This window comes from Letharia columbiana, assembly GCF_014066305.1.
Source record: "Letharia columbiana isolate WasteWater2 chromosome Unknown Sc0000020_s0, whole genome shotgun sequence".
Classification (NCBI taxonomy): domain Eukaryota; kingdom Fungi; phylum Ascomycota; class Lecanoromycetes; order Lecanorales; family Parmeliaceae; genus Letharia; species Letharia columbiana.
The window spans coordinates 253,273-275,612 of record NW_023501061.1 but is presented as its reverse complement, the minus strand read 5'-3'; the positions used below and the strand labels follow the sequence as shown (position 1 = coordinate 275,612).

At 49.5% G+C, this 22,340-nt stretch overlaps 8 protein-coding genes across 8 annotated transcripts; 3 read left to right on the top strand and 5 right to left on the bottom strand.

Annotated features, from left to right (window-relative positions):
* Positions 1–327: 327 nt before the first annotated feature.
* HO173_006676 (uncharacterized protein) lies at positions 328–3,121 on the top strand (the record flags this gene model as incomplete). The annotated part of the gene is made up of 7 exons (XM_037308584.1): positions 328–722; positions 777–902; positions 949–1,124; positions 1,174–2,040; positions 2,332–2,752; positions 2,832–3,012; positions 3,080–3,121. 7 exons carry the CDS (start codon positions 328–330, stop codon positions 3,119–3,121), a joined length of 2,208 nt encoding a protein of 735 aa, XP_037164427.1.
* A 1,108-nt stretch (positions 3,122–4,229) lies between these two features.
* HO173_006675 (uncharacterized protein) lies at positions 4,230–5,261 on the bottom strand (the record flags this gene model as incomplete). Its single annotated transcript, XM_037308583.1, has 4 exons — positions 4,230–4,583; positions 4,841–4,957; positions 5,173–5,199; positions 5,253–5,261. The coding sequence occupies 4 exons, from the start codon at positions 5,259–5,261 to the stop codon at positions 4,230–4,232; spliced, it is 507 nt and encodes a 168-aa protein (XP_037164426.1).
* Positions 5,262–5,949: 688 nt separating this feature from the next.
* HO173_006674 (uncharacterized protein) lies at positions 5,950–7,992 on the bottom strand (the record flags this gene model as incomplete). The annotated part of the gene is made up of 5 exons (XM_037308582.1): positions 5,950–6,387; positions 6,437–6,683; positions 6,734–6,836; positions 6,900–7,735; positions 7,799–7,992. The coding sequence occupies 5 exons, from the start codon at positions 7,990–7,992 to the stop codon at positions 5,950–5,952; spliced, it is 1,818 nt and encodes a 605-aa protein (XP_037164425.1).
* A 1,059-nt stretch (positions 7,993–9,051) lies between these two features.
* Positions 9,052–9,339, bottom strand: HO173_006673 (uncharacterized protein; the record flags this gene model as incomplete). The annotated part of the gene is made up of 1 exon (XM_037308581.1): positions 9,052–9,339. The coding sequence occupies one exon, from the start codon at positions 9,337–9,339 to the stop codon at positions 9,052–9,054; it is 288 nt and encodes a 95-aa protein (XP_037164424.1).
* Positions 9,340–9,531: 192 nt separating this feature from the next.
* On the bottom strand, positions 9,532–9,804 carry HO173_006672 (uncharacterized protein; the record flags this gene model as incomplete). The annotated part of the gene is made up of 1 exon (XM_037308580.1): positions 9,532–9,804. One exon carries the CDS (start codon positions 9,802–9,804, stop codon positions 9,532–9,534), a length of 273 nt encoding a protein of 90 aa, XP_037164423.1.
* Positions 9,805–10,052: 248 nt separating this feature from the next.
* HO173_006671 (uncharacterized protein) lies at positions 10,053–14,953 on the bottom strand (the record flags this gene model as incomplete). The annotated part of the gene is made up of 2 exons (XM_037308579.1): positions 10,053–11,780; positions 14,813–14,953. 2 exons carry the CDS (start codon positions 14,951–14,953, stop codon positions 10,053–10,055), a joined length of 1,869 nt encoding a protein of 622 aa, XP_037164422.1.
* Positions 14,954–15,431: 478 nt separating this feature from the next.
* On the top strand, positions 15,432–17,645 carry HO173_006670 (uncharacterized protein; the record flags this gene model as incomplete). The annotated part of the gene is made up of 3 exons (XM_037308578.1): positions 15,432–16,310; positions 16,464–16,479; positions 16,750–17,645. 3 exons carry the CDS (start codon positions 15,432–15,434, stop codon positions 17,643–17,645), a joined length of 1,791 nt encoding a protein of 596 aa, XP_037164421.1.
* Positions 17,646–18,796: 1,151 nt separating this feature from the next.
* HO173_006669 (uncharacterized protein) lies at positions 18,797–21,574 on the top strand (the record flags this gene model as incomplete). Its single annotated transcript, XM_037308577.1, has 2 exons — positions 18,797–20,635; positions 20,693–21,574. 2 exons carry the CDS (start codon positions 18,797–18,799, stop codon positions 21,572–21,574), a joined length of 2,721 nt encoding a protein of 906 aa, XP_037164420.1.
* Between the last annotated feature and the right edge of the window lie 766 nt (positions 21,575–22,340).

Below are 22,340 nucleotides of genomic sequence, written 5' to 3'. Positions count from 1 at the left end.
AAAATGAAGTTATTCTTGAGCAGCGTAATCGATAATTCGTTCTCAATTTCTAAATAGTCATGAATGAATAATTCAAATACAAACCTTCTGTATACAATACTTTTATCCACTATTATTGCGACTCTACGCGGCCAAGTCTGTCAAAAATCCGAATTGTAGTTATGAAGTTGATAATTGGAATCTATGGGGCACCAGGGGGTACGTAGGAATGTCTGATGCCAAGCATTCAAAAGGATTATGAACACGCTAAATCTTCAAAGCTTCCGCTGTCGTCGACCAAGTGACCAGGAGAGCACAGCACAGCATTCATGCCCCAGAGCGTGATACATGTCGCTGCTGCGAAGAGCTGAGACGTGTTTCGCCAATCAGCAGGTCAACAAGCTTCTGAACGCCTTCGTATGCCCCCGCGATGAGGGCACTTTGATCTCGGAACATACTTCGAATCTACGAGACGCAGATAAACGACGAGATAGAGGTACATCCATCAAGGAAAGCTTAGGCAAAGCGTATCTGATTGCTCTCATAGGTACACCAAAGTCTGCCATTGATGGCTGCTTAATAGCTGTGAAGGACAATATATGCACATCTGAAGAGCCGACGACATGCGCGTCCGCAATTCTGAAAGGCTTCCACAGCCCGTACCCGGCCACGGTAGTCGAAAAGCTCAAACACGCTGGGGCATTGATCGCTGGAAAGACCAATTTAGATGAATTTGGAATGGGGTATGCTTTCAGTCGGTTCGTGGCTGCCAACGCCTGGTTTGACAGATGACAAAGGTCCGACTCTATAAACTCGATCTATGGTGCTGTCAAAAATAGCTATACTCAAGACGGAGGTTCTCTGTCAGCTGGTGGAAGCTCTGGTGGCAGCGCTGTAGCTGTTGCTACTGGGCAATGTGATGCGTACGTTTTGAGTTTTGGACTGCAGAACTCTGGCTCACTGGAATAGTGCATTGGGCACAGACACCGGAGGGTCTGTACGCCTTCCAGCTGCATATACGGGTATTATAGGCTTCAAGCCTTCGTATGGCATGGTGTCCCGATGGGGTATCGTGGCATATGCAAATTCTCTTGACACTATTGGCATACTAGCCAAGGATAGCTCCATGGCAAGGAATATCTTCGGTAAGGAGACTCCAGTCTGCTCATGTTTCTGGCCTGACGATGGTTGCAGACGCGGTCGAAGGCTTCGACTCTCGAGATCCTACCTCCATACCAGTGAGCACACGCTCCAGGATTGCGCAACAATTGCTTGAACGCAAAGCAAAGCAGGGCTGGGGCGACACACCTTCGGTGCGCGTAGGAGTCCCAACGGAGTACAACACTGCAGAGCTCCAACCGGAGGTAAGAAGAGCCTGGCTGGAAACATTGCAAGGTCTTCGGAACCAGGGTCATACAATCCACATGCTGTCTTTAGCCACCACAAAAATGGCTCTCTCAGCGTACTACGTGATAGCGCCAGCGGAAACATCTTCAAATCTTGCCAAGTATGATGGCGTCCGTTATGGCAACAAAAACTCGGCCTTGGAGCGGGCCGACAACGTTTTATTCGCGTCTACACGGGGCGCTGGTCTTGGAGAAGAGGTAAAGAGGAGGATTCTTCTCGGTTCCTACAGCTTGAGTGCTGCGGCAATCGACAATTACTTCAAAACGGCTCAGAAAGTGCGCAGGCTAGTACAGAGGGACTTCAATAATGCCTTTGCGTTAAGTCACCCCCTCCTAAAACACCAAGATGGGTCTGGAAGTGAACCAAAAGTCGATGTTATTTTGACTCCCACAGCGCAATCGTTACCGCCAAGGCATAGTTCTCTCAAAAATAAAGCCTCCATAGACTCATATAGTGTTGATTTTCTTACGGTGCCAGCAAGTCTCGCTGGAATCCCCGCTCTGAGTCTACCAGTGTCAATCGCAGGACAAGATGGGATTGATCAGAACGCGCCGACTTCAGTGGGAATTCAGGTAATTGCGCAATATGGCGATGAGGAGATGGTCTTTGCCATGGCTCGGTCGATTGAGTCACTGAGGGATATAAAACAATCGAGTTGATTTTCTAATCAATTGAGGCGTTTGAAAAATGCCAATTATCTGCAAATTGTGCATTGGTATATAAACCCCAAACTTTCTCTTCCTTTACTACTTCCTTCAAACATCTCCACTCTGCATCTTGACGCACAGAAGCACAAAACTCTTTCATACAAAGCACTCAAAGCTTCTACTGCGGCTGGTTCTTGTCTATACATTCTTCCACACATAGCAACATATTTCCCGCCTCGCACTCACTACCCCAAGCATCATACACATACACCTGCGACCTCTTACTGAATTCTACGAGCAACCCACATCAAATTATGCGACCGTGCACTGAGCTCCACAAGCAACACACTAGATTTTCGCAGCCTCGCACTCAGTAACACTAGCATCGCACATACACATCAGCGGCCTAGCTTCAAGACCATGAGCAACTATCCCCACCATGAGTATCTCAAAAATCAGCGCGGGTCACCGTTCCAAGAGAACCACAAGCCACCAGGCAAAAGACAGCCACTACCGTCCAACTACACAATCTCTCTGCGACCGAATACCGCAGACGATCCTGGACGCAAGGACAACTCTCTGGTGCAAACTACCTCAAAGTGCCAGCTTCAGTATGGAAAAACATTCACGATCCAACCCGGCAGAATGGATAGACGCAGCAGAGAACACCCTCGCGTCAGCGCTCTTACTTCTATACCTATCATCGGCCTCGTCAGAGTGTAAGCACACTTGCTGATTTTAGAGCCTGACCATTGCCTCGACGAGGATCAGTTTTCACACTGACTCTGATTGTTGCAGACACAAATGGTTCTGGGACAAGAGTATCGAAACCAAGGGCCGCAAAGATACCTATCGATACAGGGTCATCGACCAAGCCACAGATATCACGATCCTTCCAGAGAACGAGTGGTATGACCCCATCGAAGACGACGAGACCAAGATCAAAATCCTGTTTGTTGGTTTGGCCTTGAAGAGCACAGTAAGTACATCACAGGACTCCACATCTAGTCCACTCTCAGCGAAGAGATTCTGACTCCATCTTTCAGCCATTCTACTCTCGCGACGCATCTGCCCTGATGCCAGCATGAATACCATTGAAAACGCAGACCGGTGGAGGCAATATCTCTCGCCTTGCATCCGAGAGGGTTTCTCCCAGATCAAGAAGAGTACCACGTATGGCTGGTCACCTATCGTCAACCGCAAGAAAAGTCGCAACGCCCAGCTGCCAAATCCCGCGGCCGCGCCTCGGTCCAAGAAGTCGGCCATTAGAGACATCGCCAGGCGGTTGCGCTATTGAGATGGGCTTGTATGTCTTACCAACGGCCTCTCGCGCCTTCGAAGGAGGTTCCTTGGCTGGGATTAGTGTACAGCATTGTGGAACTTGTTATGGAATGCAGGGCGAGCTCGTTGAATTTGGAAACATTGGTTGGGGAATGGAAGCAATTATGGGCGTTCCGTGGAGTGGTTACGTTTCCTTTTCTGCATGTGGTGGGTTTGGTAAATGATTGATATTCAATGGACTTGTCAACCGATCCACAGCCAGAGTCATGCAGAAAGCACATATCGTGCTCTGAATCAACGCACTGAAAGGGCAAGGAGCCCAAAGATTTGGTGAAAGAAACTGAAGGTCACCTTTATTAGGCAAAGACGGATGATCTGTTGGAATATTGCTTGTCTCAGAGCTCGAGGTATACCAAGACTGACAGCGATCAGAAGAATATGGCCGCACCCAAATACGACTCCTTGAGTTGACAGCGTTGTAGACAAGGCTACGTTCTGAGGGTCTGGTCCCCATGTGCGAATAGGACTCCGCACTATGGTAAAATAGAATAGAGCATCTTTAGAGACTCGTGCCCCTGCTTCTGAGGCTTTGTGAGCTCGATCAGGGTACGGATGGCTGTAGAATGGGGGTCGCAAGCCCACCAATGACAGCAACCGTGGGGTGGACAAGCTGAGGGTATCAGATGTAGGACTGGTCGGTCCCCAAGATGAGTAATCTTGGGGGGACTGACCGATGTCCTGGAGGATGGCTTGAGTCCATACCGTACCAACCTTCCTTCTACACTTGAAGCCGCCGAAGTGCTCTTGAACGCGGCCTCTGGCCCGCAACACGATGCGGACCCTGTCTCGATGTCCTCGCTCATACCTCAGACTCTACTCTCACTGCTCCCAACCCACGCATGTATCCCCGTACTCTCACCGTCTACCAGGACAACCCTCCCAACACCCCGTCGGCCGTCTCGGATCATAGTCTCCCCACTCCTCATCACTTTCCATCTCGACCGGCTCTGCCACCTTCCATCCTTCCACCCTTGGCTCTGCCTTCGTCTGCTTTTTCTCGTCCGTCTCTTCTTCGTCGTCGTCAGCACTCCCAAAAGCGTTCTTGAACCCACCCTTCTTGAAGCCTGTGGGTTTCGTGGCTTCCGCAGAAGGGAGAGACACGGGCTTAATGGTAATGCCTCCGGACTTTTCGTCGGCCCGACGTTCGGCTTTGCGTGCTTTTGCGGCCGCGAGGGGATCACGGGACATTTGTTTCATTTCTTTGAGACGCTGAAGGGAAACGTGCTTAGCACATTGTGTACAAGAGCTGAGAATGCATGCTTAGATATAGAAAAGGGGGAGACCGGTGCCTGAAGTATAGGAATGCAAAGGCATCAAAAGCACAAACGTAGAGCATCGCCCTCTTCAATAGCTTTGAATGCCTTGATCATGAGCATAATCGTCTCCAACAATCACTCGTCATCCAATGAATAGACGGCACTCTTGATCCAACCGTCACAATGTGAAAGATGAGAAAAGACACATACCTTCTTATGCTGATGGTCATAGCTCCCCTCATGTGCCTCGAATTCATTGATCCGGCTGTACCCCTTTTGGCAGAGCTCACAGTAGAAAGACTTGCGGGCTTCGCGGGCGGACTCTGTCTGTACACTCTATCAGAGAGCGGAATGCCCAGAACAGACATGATTTTGGCAATTGTATAGCTCGCAGATATTCTAGAGTAGAGAGACAGTGTGTGTACAATAGACGGGGGTCCTTCAACTCGCATCAATAAAGCAATGGGTCATTGTCTCAGCAAAGAAATTAGCAGAGGCTCAAGGGCATGGAAGGAAGAGATTACGGATAGGGATATGCGTACCTTGGGAGCTGGGTTCGTGGACCATGGCTGTGACAGAGTAAGGTTAACGGAGTCAGGTCGTGTTAAACAGTCAGACTTACAGGTGGCATGGTGAAGCAAGTCAATGGGTCAGAAAGGTGTGATGCTACGAAAGATTACAGAGAACATTGGGGAGAAGATGTACGTGCAAGACTGGCTTGTCAAGTTTGGCCTACTTGTATGAAAGAGATGGAGTTTCTAGGGACCACGGGCGGCTCGCAACTTATTAGGTCTCGCGGTCTCGGGCAAGAATCTAGGGTGCGGCATCCAAAGGTTCCAGGGGTGGATTAGGGTCGCCCCCCCGGGCTCGTCCGTAGCTCAGGAACGGTCAGGGCAGGACTCAGATGAATTGATCAAGGTACCATGAGCCGATAGAAAGCCAGCAGGTCCTCAGGTCTTCAGGTCCTCAGGTCCTCCATCCTACTCTGCAAAACCAAGGCGTCCAGATTCTAACCCATTTTACCCGTGTCCTCATAAATCATCATTCACCATATACTGCCCGCTAGACTAGACTACCTGTGCATACTGACATGGCTTGTCTTCATGCACAACATAGACACTTCCATCGGCATCATATCCAGTAGATACAACGAATCAGGATTGCATCTATGCATTCATCGTTACAAGTCGCGACCCAAACCAATCCACGCTACCACTCGTCTAGAAGACAATATACTACCACCCACCATCGAACCGATCGCCTTGCTAAATGAGCGTTGCGTGTCCAGACCACCGGAGCCTATCCTTGGTTGGAGCCCATCACCGCTTCTTCACCTCCGTCGCCCATCCTTCAATCCCTTCTCCTTTGCTCCCAACCGGTATGTTGAGGTTGACATGTTCCATTCCCTTTGTGTCTGCTAAGAATGGACTTGCGCTCATGCCTCCCGCGTTTGCCCTATCCACCGGCAACAAAGCCAACATCGGGACCAAGAACTTGGCAATGCTTTCTGCCTCCTCTTTGCTAAAGTGGTATTTCTCCTTTAATACATCCGGCAATGCCCAGTGCCTCAAGCGATGAATGTTTCGGAGTTCTCCCTTTCGAGAGAAAATCTCCTGAGACCATTTGCCGTTCATGAAAAGCTGGCGCGGAAAGACACCAAGGAGCTCGATGATTTGGGCGATATGGTCGTCGTCTTTTCCGTATTTAGTACCAGATTGAGGGTCAAAGAGGTAATCTCCTGTAATTAGTTCGAAGACCTATGCCTGTCATTATACCGTAAATTTCGCAGACAGCAAGTAGTCATACCATAGCAGACATGCTCCAAACATCCGTACTTGCCCCCCATTTGGCGCCCAGGATGACTTCTGGAGAGCGGTATTGCCTGGTTTGGATATCATTTGTGAAGTGGTGTCCGACCCAGCAGGCGTTTCCCAGATCTGCGATTTTGACCGATATAGTGTCCATAGCTCTTGCTACATCTTCTTGGCTTGTTTCCATTGGAGAGGCAGACTTGTTTAGGGAAATACCGGATATGGTTTGGGAAAGGTTCTCACTGGAAATTATGTCAGCGCAATTAGATTGTGCAGAAGAAAGCACACCCACGCAGTCTTCTCTTGGTGTTTCTGGTCGTCGTCGGTGGTGTTGGAAGGACTAGGATCTGCAAGACCAAGCATCTCTCGCATGGATTTGGGAGGTGTGGCGGAAGCTACAGCACCGCTCATTACAACGCCGTTCTTAGGAGTAGCTGAACCATGAATGGAAAAATTACCTGGGCTCTCGCTTATCATCTGGTTCAAGCTACTGTGTGACCCTGCCATGCCACTCGTGAATCGCAAATTTTCCAAATTGCTGAAACTCGCATTAAGAGGACTTGGAAGAGGTTGACTGCCTGTGATGAGGGTTCTTCTTCTTCGGCGACCATTGCGGTTGTCTTCCTTGTCGTCGGATGTCTGTTCGCCTTTAACGAAAGTCTTGACTATCTGTTCCACATCACCAATCTCGATCAGAACGTTTTCGGGCTTCAAGTCTGTGTGTATGATGCCGCATTCGCGATGAAGGTAGTCCAAGCCCAGCAAGACTTGCTTTGTAATTTGCTTGACGAGAGGCATGGGGATGCCTCGGTGGTTCCATCGCTTGATCAGACCCAGCAGGTTCTCTCCTAGAACCTCGAATACCATGCATACATGGGTCCCATTTGGCCCTTTGTGTTCGAATGAATCCAAGAGACTAACGACATGCTTTTTACCAGGATGATTTGGGTTTGCTTGCACGATCTTGTTGAGCAATTTGATTTCGTCAACAGCGGTTTCCGTGTAGTGAGCTGCTGACCGGACAACCTTTAATGCGACATGCCTTCCAGTCTCAGTATCGCGAGATAGCCAGACAGTTGAAAAGTGACCCCATCCGAGCTTCCGTGTAATGATGTATCTGCCATCCTTGAAGGTTTCGCCAACGCTCACGGGATGATAACCGCCTTTACAGTAATCTTCTGCATCTTCTTCTTCGGCTGTGGCTTCTGTAGCATCATCACGGGAGGACGACGATGACGATGAGCGGCTTAGCTGGGGTTTGAGGTGAGACAATGGCGAATTAGTACTGTTTGCACTGCAGGTCAAAGATTAGCGCTAGACGAACATGGGCACCATTGCGCCTGCGTCCCTTGCTAACCTGGAGCTATTCATATTATTGGCGCTTTGCGGACTGGGGTTTGCGTTTTGTTGATCCTCTGTTGTGATGATTGGCTTCAGATCTCCGCCTTTCCTCCTCTTCTTTCCTCCGTTACCATTTGCAGCATTATTCGCAGCAGTCACTGCTTGCTTCGCTTTGCTGATGGCGGCCTTCTTGATGTCACTGCCATTCATTATATGCTGGTGGAGCGATCGTGGCAGGTACTGAAGCGTTGGAGGAGAGTGTTTATTGTTGCGCGCTTATTTGGTTGACAGCTATCAGAGGCAACAGGTCAACAACATTCGACGAACGTGCGGCTCCATTCATACTTGCATTGAGTGTATGAATATGAACGATTTGCTCTTGATTCTTGACAGGCTCACTGGCACCACACGAGGTCGACCAGGGCCCGGGAATGTGTAGCCGCTTGGGTGGCTTGCTTTGTTGATCCTTCTGGCAATGTTGTTGAGAAGGGTGGTACGGGTAGGAAATGTAGAGGAAGGAGTGAGGAACCAAGTAACGATGGCCTGATGCCGCGCTGCCCAGCAAAGAGAGCTATTGCCTATGAGTCTATGTACCTGGACCGAAGTAGCACTGAAGCAGATCGAGTGCATCGATGGAGGCGTTTGTGGATTCGGCATTACTGCATCTGATCTAACCCAATTAGGCGTAGCGTAGCCCATTTACCTTACCTAACCTTCCCTACCTGAGACATCAATTTTCTGAGTGTCTTTAACTTCTTCCAGATACATTCAAAGCTTCCCCTAACGTAGTTATCAATGCATTTCTGCACAAGCACGAACCATCTCCATGAGATACTACATATTGACGACAGCTGTTGGAACACTACCTCGGTCATGGCTATTGATATATACCAGCGACTCAAACAGAGTATTTGACAAGCCGAACATTTCTCTTACCTGTGAAGTTTTGACATCTTTCCTAGGAACCATGTCCTCACCATTGGCAGCGCGCTTGATGCTTTTCCTCTACTCACCGTTGGCATGTACCCTATTGGCTTTATCCCTTTCTCCCTGTATCCCATTCGTCACCCTCTCATTGAGAGTTTCACCCTCAACCCTGTTGCCTTGACGCTTGTCTCACCCTTGGCTCCCTTCAAGTGCTCTGCTCCACCTATGGTGACATCCATTCGAACCTTTTGATCCATTTCTCTTAAGCTTGGCCTTTATCACTTTCTCTGGCGCAGTCATTGGTATACTCTCGGCAAATTCCACGCCACTATCAAGCCGCTTTTAGCGCGCTAGCCTTTCTCCTATATAACCCTTGACAAGCTCTTCTCTCCCTCCTTCTTCTTCGTCGGCTGCACCATAAGAAGTAGCCATGTGCTCTTGAAAGAGTTTGGATTTGAGCTCGATGAAGGCGTGTGGAACTTCCCCGTGGCCTTCGGGGGCAGATATACCGATGACTGCAGCGTTTCTAATGGAATCGCGGGCAAGAAGGATGGTTTCGATCTTCGCGGGGGCGACTTGCCAACCCGGGACTTTGATGAGGTCCTGTCGCCTTTTGTCAGAGGTTCTCATCTGCTGGGACTCTTTTATTCATCCATAAGTGGACCCTTCTGACGTTCTCTAAGATTTCTCGTCCGGCACGTCATCGTTGGTAGCGAAACCTTTTCTCGCCTTGACGCCAATATGTCTACGGCGACAACAGTGTTGGACGAAACGAGAGCGACGATACAATGCCTTGAGGCCCTATGTCGCCGAGTAATCGTGTTACTTGATCTGACAAAATGACCCATACGCTGCTGCTCCAATGGTCAAGCTAGAAATCTCGAATTCGAAGGTGAGCTGGGAGCGAAGTGGTGAAAGCACGAGCAGAAAAGAGATTTTGATAGGAACGAGGAAGTCAGACATTCCGAATGACATCCAGGATTGGAGATCGTAATTGACGAAGAGTCTCTGGCCTTGCCAATCTTGGTCTCCGTGACGGAATGAGCTGGTCTGGAACAGAGGCAGCACCGGCAAGGGCATCAAGAAGATGGACATTGTTGATTCGAAGTTCATGTGTTTTGGTGGCCCAGGCTGCGTGCAGCTTTACTGTGTCACGGCCGTTGCGTGCGTCTATCTTAAATAATGTATCCTAATGCTACTAAAAGAGTAACACTCGTCTCGATTCCCAAACATTCTCGAACGAAGTCGCACCCATATATCTTGGGCTTCTCGCGCACATACAAGGCAAAATACAATTCCGGGGTCGCTTGACGTTTCTTCCAGGAATGCTTCTCGTCATCCAGTTACGAATCCCAGATTGGTCCGTAAGCAGGTATACCTCTGCTTTCCAAGCCATAGACGAGCTTTGACGTCAGATAAGGATTCGAGATAACAAAAACACTTTCAGCCTTTGTCTCCAGGTAGAGATGATAAGTCAATGCTACCACATCTGGGCGTCCGGTAGCCCGTGTATCAATGATCATGGCCTCAGGATCCGCTTTTGCGACTGCACGCATGACATTCTCCCCGTATGTCTGAACCGGGTTAGGGGTAGACCACAACAAGCGGCAGGGTATCGGGTGGGAGGTTAGAAAAGACAGGCATGGGCCGATGCCTGAGCCCGTTGCCACGAGCACGATCCGCCTGAACACGGTAGCCATGCGGAGGACCCCGGTAACTGGAATACCACGAATCCAGTAAGAATGTGCCGGCTCCATGATCTGCTTCTTCGTCCAATCCCCATTATCAGATACGATGAGGGAAAACGATGAGCCATCAGCATCCGGAATTGTTGCAAAGGCATGCCATTCTTTCATCGGATTGTGAGTGATCCGTAACCCAATAACATTGCCAATGTTCTCGTAGGAGTATTTGAAGTGAATGCGGACCGCATGTTTAGACAGGACCTCTGGAAAGGCTTCGACTTTTCGAAGCCGTATCCACGGCAGTATGATGAAAAAGGTCACGACGAGCAGGAACCAGAATGCTGGAGCTTGGACCACCAATGATCCGAAAGAATCTGTTCCAGGAATGTTTGACTCCGCGTGCAATACAAGAAGGATCTCGACCCAAAATAATGCAACAGCAGTCCAGCCCCCGAAACGGTGCACGGCTTCGAACGTATTGTGCGAAAATATTCGGAGCTTCGGTATTGCAAAGACGCAAAGTGCAAGGAACAGCGCCAGTAAGATGTAGGTGATGGCGATGACCGCGGGCTCGTTGAAGTCTCCGTCGACATACCTTTTGGTGACTAGTGCCGAATATAAGATGAACCATGCGGTTGCAGAGACGGCGCAACCACTATGCACGCCCCCAAAGTGGTACAGCTTTGAAACCACGCGGCGAAACCATAATGGCATCCAGAGAGGGGTCCAACAGAAGATGTTGTACAGAGAGTTGATGACGTACTCCTGCCTGATCAAGATCGCGCCCATGACGTTGGCTGCAACAGCGGTTGCTAGGTTACTCAGAGGTGGGCCGAACGGGTGTGAGTGCCTGTGTAGCACTACTTCGACAATGAAGGCGATCATGTTGCCTATGAAGACAACGGAGAAGAGTCGCTGATACACTGCCAGAAGGTTATAGCGCAAGCCTCTCAGTATCTTGCGATCACGCTTATGTGGCAAGTTTGGTAATTCATCCGGAGGATGAGAAATCTTGTATGATGCTGCTGGGTCTGAACCCTTCCTCATCACAGCCAATGCACCTGGCTTCTCATAGTCGTGTGCTCCAAGTTGTTGCTGGACCAGGATCGGGGCAACGGCGCCTCTTTCCAAGTCTTCAGACGAACTGCTCGAATCAAACGGTTGTTCAAAAGTTTGCTCGGTTGGGTACCCTAAGTTGGTGGCTTTTTCAAGGGTGAGGTCTTCTAGCCGGAAGAAATCTTCTCTTGCGGTGTAGACAGAGGCGATAGACTCTGCCGGAGAACCCTGAGTGGTGGAGCCGTTGGCTGAATCGACATCGTGCAAGTCGGCGAACGGGGATGAAGGCTCTTGATCTCTTTTCTCGATTTCTGACATGTTGTCTGCTCGCTACCGTGTAGAAGATGAATCAAAGAAGGTAGAGGTACAAGCCCGAGGAGCTTTACGTAAGAGTATATTTTAAAAGAAAAAGGTCTCGACGTTGCAGAATTCAGCAGGATGTATGAAGAGGGTGTGGCACACATAAGAAAGGCGACAGCAAATGAAACTGATTGTCAGTGGTATAGACTTTTCCATTGGGTTACGTATGCCCGGCCCGTGGCAACGGATTCCAAGTCAAGAGAAAGCATAAAGCTGTAGCAGCGAGCAGATACCGCAAGTTCTCGTGTCATCCCTTTACGAGCGGCACAGTGGGCGAAGACGAAGAGTATTAGTAGAGAGGTAGTAGAAGAGACGGCTCCTTCGGGGTGAAAGCTGAAAAGAGAATGGTGCTTGGGAAAGATGGAAAAGTTCGTCCATGGGTGCATTGGAAGTTGGACTGGAAGGATGGAAGAGAGCAAGGCACGCTAAGAGATGCACTATTCTTCGAATTTGCTCGGGCGCAAATCCTTTTGATGGACATGAGCCCTCAGGCATAATGAATGATGATACCCAGCAAATACGTATGAGCAGGTTCCGGGCCAAGAGAATGGGTCGAGAGGAACTTCATTACCACGAAAGGGAAGGTGGCATCGTTTGCTTATTTTGGCGGGCAGAACCAAGTAGACGAGGGGAATTTCAAGCGAATTGCCAAACATAACGGATCTCGACTCAGGATTACTATACCTGTTCTTCTTCTCCTCCTTCTTTGGCTTCGCGTCTTTCGGTCCCCGTTTTCGGCTGCCTTTGGACTCCTCACTTGGGTAATTCGTTCCTTTCTCCATTCCGAAACGAAGAATATATTGATAACAATGTCACCAGCCCGCTTGTTCGCATGATCTGATGATGGTCGACAGTACTACCCCATTTGTCCCGGGAGAATAGAATGGCCACAAGAGGCGGAACCCAAATCTTTACCTCTTCTGGCGCACTGGCTTGCGTTTTCAAGGATGCGTCGAGACCGACCTGACCTCTTAGTCTCTGGGAAAAAGCGCGACGCGGCGACCCAGAATCGAGGTGGTGGGTAGAAATCTGTCTTTAGGAGACCCTGCATTGTCTACACACATGCAAGGCTTAACGGCGCCTCATGTGGTTGCATAGAAGTACACTCTCCATGCCTGACCCACATTTGGGTCAATGTTCTAGGGACAAGAGCGGCACTTGATGGAAACATTACCAACGGATGTTCGCGTTCGTCGAAGCCGGGGCCGAGGCTAATATGGGCGAACTCGCTCTTCCACACCTTTGGGTGCATGAAGGATCTGACATCCATTCTTAGATCATCTTCGTGCCCACGCGCAAGAAGGATCACGATCAACGTGCTTGTTGCGAAACCACCATGTCGTCACTAGGTCCAGCCATTGTAGGGAACATTCTTCCTTTCTCCATCGCATGGCGAAAGGACTCGGCGCACGCTTTTGTCTTTTGTCGTTACTCTACCCCAAGTCCATGCATCATCTTGCTGAAGTCGTCTGAAGATGATCAAGTGATTCCGTCATGCGCACTTAGTCGGAGTTATTGATGTATCGTACGAGTAGATGCGATGCGCTCTTTCCTCACTTTGTGGGGAAATGATGAATCGAATGACGTTTCAAAGGCATCTCGGATTCGTGTCCACTGCCGCATCTAGATCTGACTCAGACGCCTCGGTCGGGGACGAGGAAATGCTCAGATGCGATCTTACTCCAAAAATGGTGGCTGTATCTGGCCACCAATGAAATAGCTTAAAATTCGCAGAAAGTCGGCTCGGCCGAGGGGGATTTGCAGGCTTGGCGTTTTCTTGGCTTCGTGGGGATCCATCATCACTTTGCGCCTTATAAATTAGTCGGAACCAACCCAACGGAACGAAACAGCCACAGGAAGTACCGTAGTCGGGCCTTCACTCACTTGCTCCGTGCAGGTGGGGCCACCACCAATGGAAAAGAGGAGAGTGGGGTACATATTTGCTTCTGAGAGCTCTCTCACACCCTCAAGTCGAATGATCCATGACCATACCTTCCTTTTAGTGTACTTGAGATCAGCTCAAGCGATAGCTGATTCCTTCTCACCGACACGAATCCTCCGTCTGGGGCAATCGCAGTGACTGCTGATCAAGAGAATGTAATCAATCATCGGGTGGCGTTGCCGCCGTGTATCTGTGGTAGTGATGGTTTTTCGTGGAGGCTTGCTTGCTTGCTTATTAGAGTCTCCGTCATAGCTTCACAGAATCCGAGGCCGATGAAAGAAACAGAAATGCAATCAAATGACATCGTGGAAACCCATCAGTGTCAAAGACGTCCACACTAGTTTGCAGCCGATTTCCATGATGAAGCCTTGTGCCTGGACTCGAGTTGGAGTCGAGCTCCTTCTCAGAACTCTATCAAACTGTACAAAGAAAGTCAATCCTTTCGCTTTAGCGCAGCCATGAACTTGTCTCTTTCTTTGCTCAGGGTCTCAAGCAGTGGGGAAGAACGGATACCTGCTGACGGAATGAATGGGTTGTGCGACGCCTGACAATGATGCACACCTTTCGAAAGGCACACATCTCAGAATGCTGTGATGAGTGAGGCAAAGCCTGCAGTAAGGTGCAGTCGAGATGTCCAGAGCACTTGTATCATTGGTTGGGGGATCCGCCAGAATCGATTCGAGGCCTTTGAAGTGGTGTGCAGAGCGGGAGGCCGGATTCTCACATGCTTGAGAAGAGGACAGCATAAAGACCTAAGAGAAGTTGCCACGAGAATGATCACATGCCGAATTCTCGATGAGGGTTTCAAGGTGGCAGTCGTTGGACGCCTGTGAAAACCATACCAGGCCACTTTTTTTTTTAATGTTTTACAACGCCAGCTTCAGCTCTCCCTTTGGCTTATTCCAGCGTCCACGTCCAGCAGGGATCGCCCAAAATAAGCCTCCGAAGAGTACAGTTTCCGTCAGATTGTAATTCAGTAGCCAAAGCATCCCTGCGAATTGGTATGCGTCACCATGAGAAAAGGAGTCTGAAGTGCACAGTGTGCATGAGTCTGACTGACTCTCCGGCTGGCAAGCGCGTTGTCAGAAAGCAAGGTATATGCACTGCTTGAACCCCCTCGAATGTCGACAATACAATCACAAAGTACCGGGTCTACGGTCCATAGTTCATAGAGCACGCTGTTCAGGCTGTTTCTGCACATCGATTGCCAGATTTTCTTGGCTTACTACCTCTGGCTGCAATAGATTTGGAACATGGCATCATACCAGTGCCCAAGACTGCCACTTTTCTTGGCAGCATGCCTGGTCGACGTTGTTATGCCAACGTATATTGTAGCGCTTTTTGATCTGTAGTCCCCGAGCCTTCAAGTTCTGGCTAGAAGCGTGTGGACCAATAGAAACCTTGCCAATGATGCTGAAGCCTAGCTATCACCGCCATTATCGATCTGAAAATTTCTCAAGTTCTAGGTATGTCTCAGCAGTGTTCAGCAGTGTTTATCCAAAGTAGATATCTCGGTGTGGATAAGGCTGAATCGGTAATACGAACAAGGCACGCGTAATTTTCATCACTGCGATTCATTCCTTGATGTTGTATCTAATTGAAGCGTGAAGCACGAAACCTTACGTGTTTGTGCTTTGCTCCGCCGCCATCTGTTTCATTGTCTAAACAACGCAACGACCATGGTTTCTCACACCCTTGATGGTGCTTCCTCCCTTCCCCCGCCAGAGACGAGGTTAGAGATCAAGCAGAACTCCGCCTTTCTACAATTACCAGATGAGCTGCTTCAAATAATCACAAAGTATATGGACACCGGCACATTTTTCGCATCCCTCCTAACATCCCGCCGCTTTCTCGAGTCGGCATTGTCAAGAATACTCCTCTTCCATCATCTAAAGCGCATACCTGGGCTCACCCTGGGACTCACAGACCTTCCCACGCCTGATCTATTACTGTTTTTCAGAAAACGTGCGGCACAGAGTGGTTGCGCAGCTGGAGCCCTTGCCAATGTTACTAAGTATGCTCATCAGTCGCCAGGGAAAACTATGAGCAACGCACTCTTCATTCCTTCGGATCCGTCGCAAACTGGCAACTTGGCTCAACTGGTAACGACTCGATACGACGGTGTACTACAGATCTACGACCTGGCTAAGGATCACATACGACGCAGAGTCGAACTCCACATAAGGCCTGAGGGGGGCTGCTCAAGCACCAGGATTGAGATCCTCAAAGTGTCCTTCTCTCCCAGCAGTCGAGATCTAGCCGTCCTATACCGGCAAAAGGTACATTCACGTAACGCATCTCCTTTCCCAAAGAGAACTGAATCCGCTTGTGACAGCGAGGTTTACAGGCTGGTCACCTTTCATCGTTGTTTTGCAAAGACGCTGGGCTATTTCTACGACTCTTCTCTGCAGGAGACACGAGACATAGAAACCCTTGAAGACCAAGAAACTGTTGGTCTAGCCTTTGCATCGAACGGTAATGCGTGTATTGCTTGGAAAAGTCCCGATGGGCTTAACAAAACCAGGATATGCCTTGTCGGTCGGAATGAGAAGATCATGGTATGTATTGTCTCGAAATAGTTCCTCTTTATTGACACCAGCATTGGGATCGGAGGATCCTTTTCGCGTACCAAAGGCTCGTTTCCGCTATAAGATCAATCTGACAAGTCTGTTTGTTCGCGGTACTGAAGATATGCTGACTTAGGAAATTAGGAAGAGTGTAGATATGGTCAGCGATTTTTTACTTTGTCAAGTGTCTCTGATCTGCATTGCACCTTGTTCTGTCTCACACTGCTAAGATCAACCGTGAACACTGGGGAGTATCTGCATTCTTGAGAACTGACCGCACCCCCTGTCCATGGACACTGCTATTCTTGTCTTACATCGACTTACCTATCTGTTGGACTTGCTGGGGGGAAGACCTCAGCATCGTTATCATAAAAAGGAAGAGTCATTCTTAAGTCATTTCGAAGACTTCGCTAACGTTCCAACACCGTAGACTCGTCTCCTGACGTCTTGGATATTCATGACCCTTCGGCTTTACCTGCACATATGTACAAACATGGCGTAGTGTCGAACTGCCAATTCGTCGACAACGACAGCAAATTGAATTTCTACAAGGCGGGCGCCCCTGTCCATAGCTGGTACACGAGCTGCCCGAATCCAGCCGAAGAAGAGAGCGGCCCAATTCTGTGCAACACAGCCTCGATCGATATTGAGAACGATGGTACACGCCAAGCATTTGAAGTTGGAATGCCTTACTATGGCATCCATACCTACAGCGCTTTCTCATGTCGAATCTTCTATTTTGCTCTCGCTATGAGTAAGAATTTGAACAAATATGGCCGGACAGATGTATTTATTGTGCAGGCGGATTCCTTTTTATCTTTGGGTTCCTGTGATCACAGTATGCATCTCGACAAGGGTCGAAAGCAGAGATCGTGGGCGGCGCTAGCACTTCTGGCAGGGTTCAATGAACGGAGCGCGCAATGCCTAAGCTCGCTGGGCACCGTCGTTGCGATTTCCCCTGGTGGTACACGGATTGCGGCAGCGAACTGGTCTCGTGTACTAGTCTGGTCGATGAATCCTAGAGTGCTTTACCAGGGAGAATCACAGCATTACTTTCCGGCCCGTGACTACAACATGAGAAAGGGCATCGGCCGGTTACGGCCCACTTTGCTATCCTCGGAAGGAGTTGTACACAAAATGTTGTGGGGAAATGAGGTGCAACTCTACGCTACAACAGATCAAGGCCTTGCAAAATGGGACATTGGGCACATGAGCGAAGGAAGAAGAGAGAATTTGTCGTTGGCATACGACGTCAGGCCTGAGGCTGTAGTGGCCGCTCCGGTAACGGGCAGGGTGGCGCACCAAAATTCACCGCGACGAGCGTAGCCAATTCAATGAGGATGGTGCAGTCAAGGAGGTAGGCGACGAGATACTACGAGGCCATAAAATCATGAACACGAGGAACTTTCGCCTCTCAAAGGAACGAATGATCAGACTTTTCCAAAGACGTTCATGGTGTTGGCAGCGTTCAGGCGACGAGGAGACTACGTGGATTTCCAGCAGTGACATGGGCGCCCGGCTTTCAAGCTGCTATAACAATATCGTTGGTTACTCAAGGCTGCGCTTAGGACGGGGGATGGATGAGCTTGGAGATGATTTTTCTGGGGAATTTGTCACGTGTCCTGAGCTGATGCAATGCGGCTGACGCACATAACAGCTGATGACTAGTGATCCGGGTAGGCTACAGCCTTTTTTTTCCGGCGAATTTGGTGAGGAACATGATCTGTAGGCGCAAAAAAAGTGTACCAGTATAGTATGGATGAAACCTGAACTAGACGGCCTGGAGTTAGCAGAGAAAATCGAGCAAGTCGTAGCCAATGTGCATAAAATTGAATGGTAAAAAAAGAGAAAGAAAGAAAGAAGAATAAAGAATAAAGACACAAAAAAGCACACGACCATGAGAGTATAAGTAGAGTTAATTTTTTCTTTTTTTTACGGGGCGCAGAAGCTGACAGCCGGGTAGCCTGGTAGCCTGGTGGGCCTGGGTGTTGGGATTTATTAGTAAGGCAGGGGCAAGCGAAGATATGACGTATAAGGGTCTCCTTAGTGCCCGTGTGGGCGGCGTTCTATCAGTGTACTCTGTAAAGTAGACTCCTCGACTATAAAGTAGGAGTAAGGAATGCACAACACTAGGGAGACATAGAGAAAGAGAAAGAGACTGCACTCTTCATTCAACACTTCTTCTTCCCTTGATCTCATATTCCTTCTCCCACTTTACTGCGTCTTCATCAAACGTGTGAGTACTCGATCTCGAGGAGCATTTTCTAGCCTGGTGAGTCCTTCACTAACACTCGTCCAATATTCCAACCTTCTTCTTCTTCTACCTATGCTGACTTGGGAGCAACATCCCACAGCGCTCCACCCTCTGCAGTTAATCCTGAATCGGCATTCACGGCAACAAACCAAGTCAGAAGCCAGATGTTAGATTAAAACATGGCCGTCGTCCAATGAAGATTCACAGCTCGGCGTAGCTGCAAATGATGACGGCCGCTGCGACTCCTCGAGGCCCTTGGCCTCCTATGTCTCCCTCTCGGGCTCTCCCCATCTCGTCAACCACGCCTCTCGGATATCCTTCACGGACACCAGGTTCTGTTGGCCCACAAACACCAGGACGCCCATCCAAATCTCTGTCTCCACATGCAAAACGTGCCCCTCGCTCTCCAAGTCCCAATTATTTCGAATTCGTCACAGATCCTAGCAGCAACCCCCCAAATTCTAATGCCGTGGGGGAACAGGGTCTTTTGAAGGCTCCATCTTATCTGGATCCGTCTAAGACAATCCACGCCAGGAAAGACCGGAGCCCACCATCAGCTGGTGATCCACCTACTACAGTTGCTTCTCCACACATTGATCCTTTAGAATCGCAGCCGCGGTTCGAGAATTTTCGAAGGCAGTCAGAGACCAATACATTCAACTTGAGCCATGGAAGCCTTTCGCATTTTAGTGCAAATGTAGGGAGCGTCCATCCGTCGACACTCGAAGAAGTGCCAGACCAGAGCCACAGAAGGCTGAACTTAGTGTCGCCGAAACCGCAACAGACGCAGTCAGGAGTTGGGGCATCTTTGGTGAATCAAGAGGGAATGGACATTGATGAGAGCTCGCCGAGTGGTTTCCATCAGTCCCTGCTGAAGACTTCAGATTCTCAAGAACCATCTTTCTTTGACGTTCCACGGATGCAGTCACCAGCAAATGCCTCAACCCCAGACCTCTCCAAAGTACAGAGAACACAAATATCCCACATTGATGAAAGGCACCCTCGAAATTCTCTGCCCCACAACCGAGTCGAGCCTCTCTCGCACATCATTCAACGCTCAGAGACACTACCTTCCTCAGTCAGTTACGATGGCCCTACAATGATAGCGCCACAAGATTTCGTTGATATCTTGAAAGGTCATGTTCCCCAAGACCTCCTTATACTGGACTTGAGAGTTTTCCCGCAATACTCCAAGTCTCGAATAAGTGGTGCAATCAATCTTTGCATACCCACTACGCTATTGAAAAGATCGTCTTTCAATGTGCAAAAATTGTCAGAAACATTTACTAAAGAGAAGGAGAGAGCTCGATTCGCCCAATGGAGAGATGCAAAGTTCATCGTCGTGTATGATGCAGCTTCGATGCAGCTGAAAGATGCTACATCATCAGTCAATACTTTGAAAAAGTTCACCAACGAGAATTGGAGAGGCGCCGCTCTCATTATCCGTGGTGGATTCGACAACCTCGCTAAGAAGTTTCCGGACCAAGTTGATGATAGGCTAGCCAGCGAAATGGATGGTTCGAATACGAGGAAACTCTCAATAGACCCACCTGGCGCAGCCCCTATTGCAGGAGGGTGCATGATGCCAAGTACTCAGACTGCGGCGAATCCTTTCTTTGGTAATATCCGGCAAAATATGGACTTGATTGGTGGTGTGGGTCAGATGGCTGTGAAGCTCCCAGCTGGTCTCAAGGAGACAGCCGTCGCAGGATTGCCAGCATGGTTGAGGCAGGCTGCGCACGTGGGCGACAAAGGCAAGGCTGTTGCTGATCGCTTTCTTGGGATTGAAAGGGCGGAGCAGCAGCGAATGCAAAAGGCGCTGTCTTGCAATGTGTCTTATGGCACCCCAAATGCGCTCTCGCCTGAGGCCGTGCAAATCGCAGGAATTGAAAAGGGAACCAAGAACAGGTATAAGGACATGCTGCCATATGATCACTCGAGAGTGAGGCTGCAGAACGTGCCGTCCGGACATTGCGACTATGTCAACGCAAGCCACATTAAAGCACAACGGAGCAACAAGCATTACATTGCGTCTCAGGCTCCTGTTCCAGCAACGTTCAACGTGAGCTTTCTGGTTCTCTAACCGTCTACGGCCTCATCTAGCTAACGGCCTATTCAGGATTTTTGGCGTGTAGTCTGGGAACAAGATGCTCGCGTAGTGGTAATGCTGACCGCCGAAACCGAAGGTGGACAGCGAAAATGCCACCCCTACTGGCTTACAGGCGACTATGGTCCTTTCAAACTCAAGTCATTCTCGGAAAGGCATCTTCCACTGGCGTCGTCTAAGAACACACCGGGCAGGGTCTTCTCATCGCCTCTCAATTTGGAAGCAAAAGACAGACCCGACATGGGTCGTCGCCGCTCTACCAATTGTAGCGCGCAAAACACTCCTACACCCCAAACCGTCGACGCTGAAATCCCTCATGTTATAGTGCGCAAGCTCACCCTCTCCCACACAGGCCACCCATTTGAACCCCTCCGCGAGATCACCCAACTCCAGTATTCCAGCTGGCCGGACTTTGGCGCCCCAGCACATCCTGCCCACGTTCTAGGATTAGTCGAGCATTGCAACTCGGTTGTACGCAGCTACGAGTCCAGCAGCCCCAGCCGTGAGCCCGACGAGCCTGCCCGTAAGGGCGAGCGGCCAACCGTTGTGCACTGCAGCGCTGGTTGTGGCCGAACGGGAACATTCTGTACTGTAGACAGCGTTGTGGATGAGCTCAAGTGGCAACGTCAAGCCCGCTTACAGAAACAGATGACCTCAAATCCAGACGATATGGATGTTGACAGCAGTAAAGAAGATGGCTGGATGTTGAAAGACGATGAAGATTTGGTTGCCCAAACAGTCAGCAACTTCCGCCTGCAGCGACTGAGCATGGTGCAAACGCTGAGGCAGTTTGTGCTATGTTATGAGACTATTCTCGAGTGGATTGTGGGGGAGATGCCGGAGAAATTCAAGGGACTGGGAAGCGACATAGAGAGGAGGAGTCGGGGCGGATAAAGGCAATGGTAATGGTAATGGTTTAATGGTAATGGTAATGGTAATGGTTAGCTACTAGAAGAGTGTACAGAGATGAGGTACACGAACAATGGACAGAAGTCGCCACAGTGATGAGGAATAGTCGTGGTGATGAGCAACGATAATGGTAATAGGGTGAGAATGGTGATAATGGAGACTCACAACTCTGACCCGGCAGCAACAAGAAATCGCTGCATACACAAGTCCTCACGCCTCTTCTGAAAGAGATGTCCGAAGGAAGTGTCTGTCAGGCCACGATAGACCTTGGCTGTACTCTTATGAGAACATTGACAATGTGTAGATATCATAGCAGAAGCTAATCAGTACAACTTACCTTACCTTGGCTCCATGATGTAGCTAGTGCTAGTTGAATCACAGAAATCGCGATGATCCAAATAGCTCCGGCCTCTTTCTTTTGATGTAAGATATGTACTGTCTTCCATGTTAACCTGCTACTTTGTTCTGCTTTCCCATATGTCGGTCCTTTTGGCTCTTCTCCGAGGGAGGCCTGGGATGGTACGATTCACTCTCAATCAGGGCTTTAGTGTGCTGTTACGCAGCACCAGTTACGGGAAATGGCCTAAAAAACGAGCATTGTTGTTGGTGCTTTGTCTTCAAGCCAGCCATGAATCCTACTTGACCCATCGTGAAAGGTCTTTCAAACCTATACACGGTGCGCCATCCCCCACCACAAAAACTGTCGTAGATAGATGGTGCAATGCGCCGATTGACCACCTTTCCAGCGCCT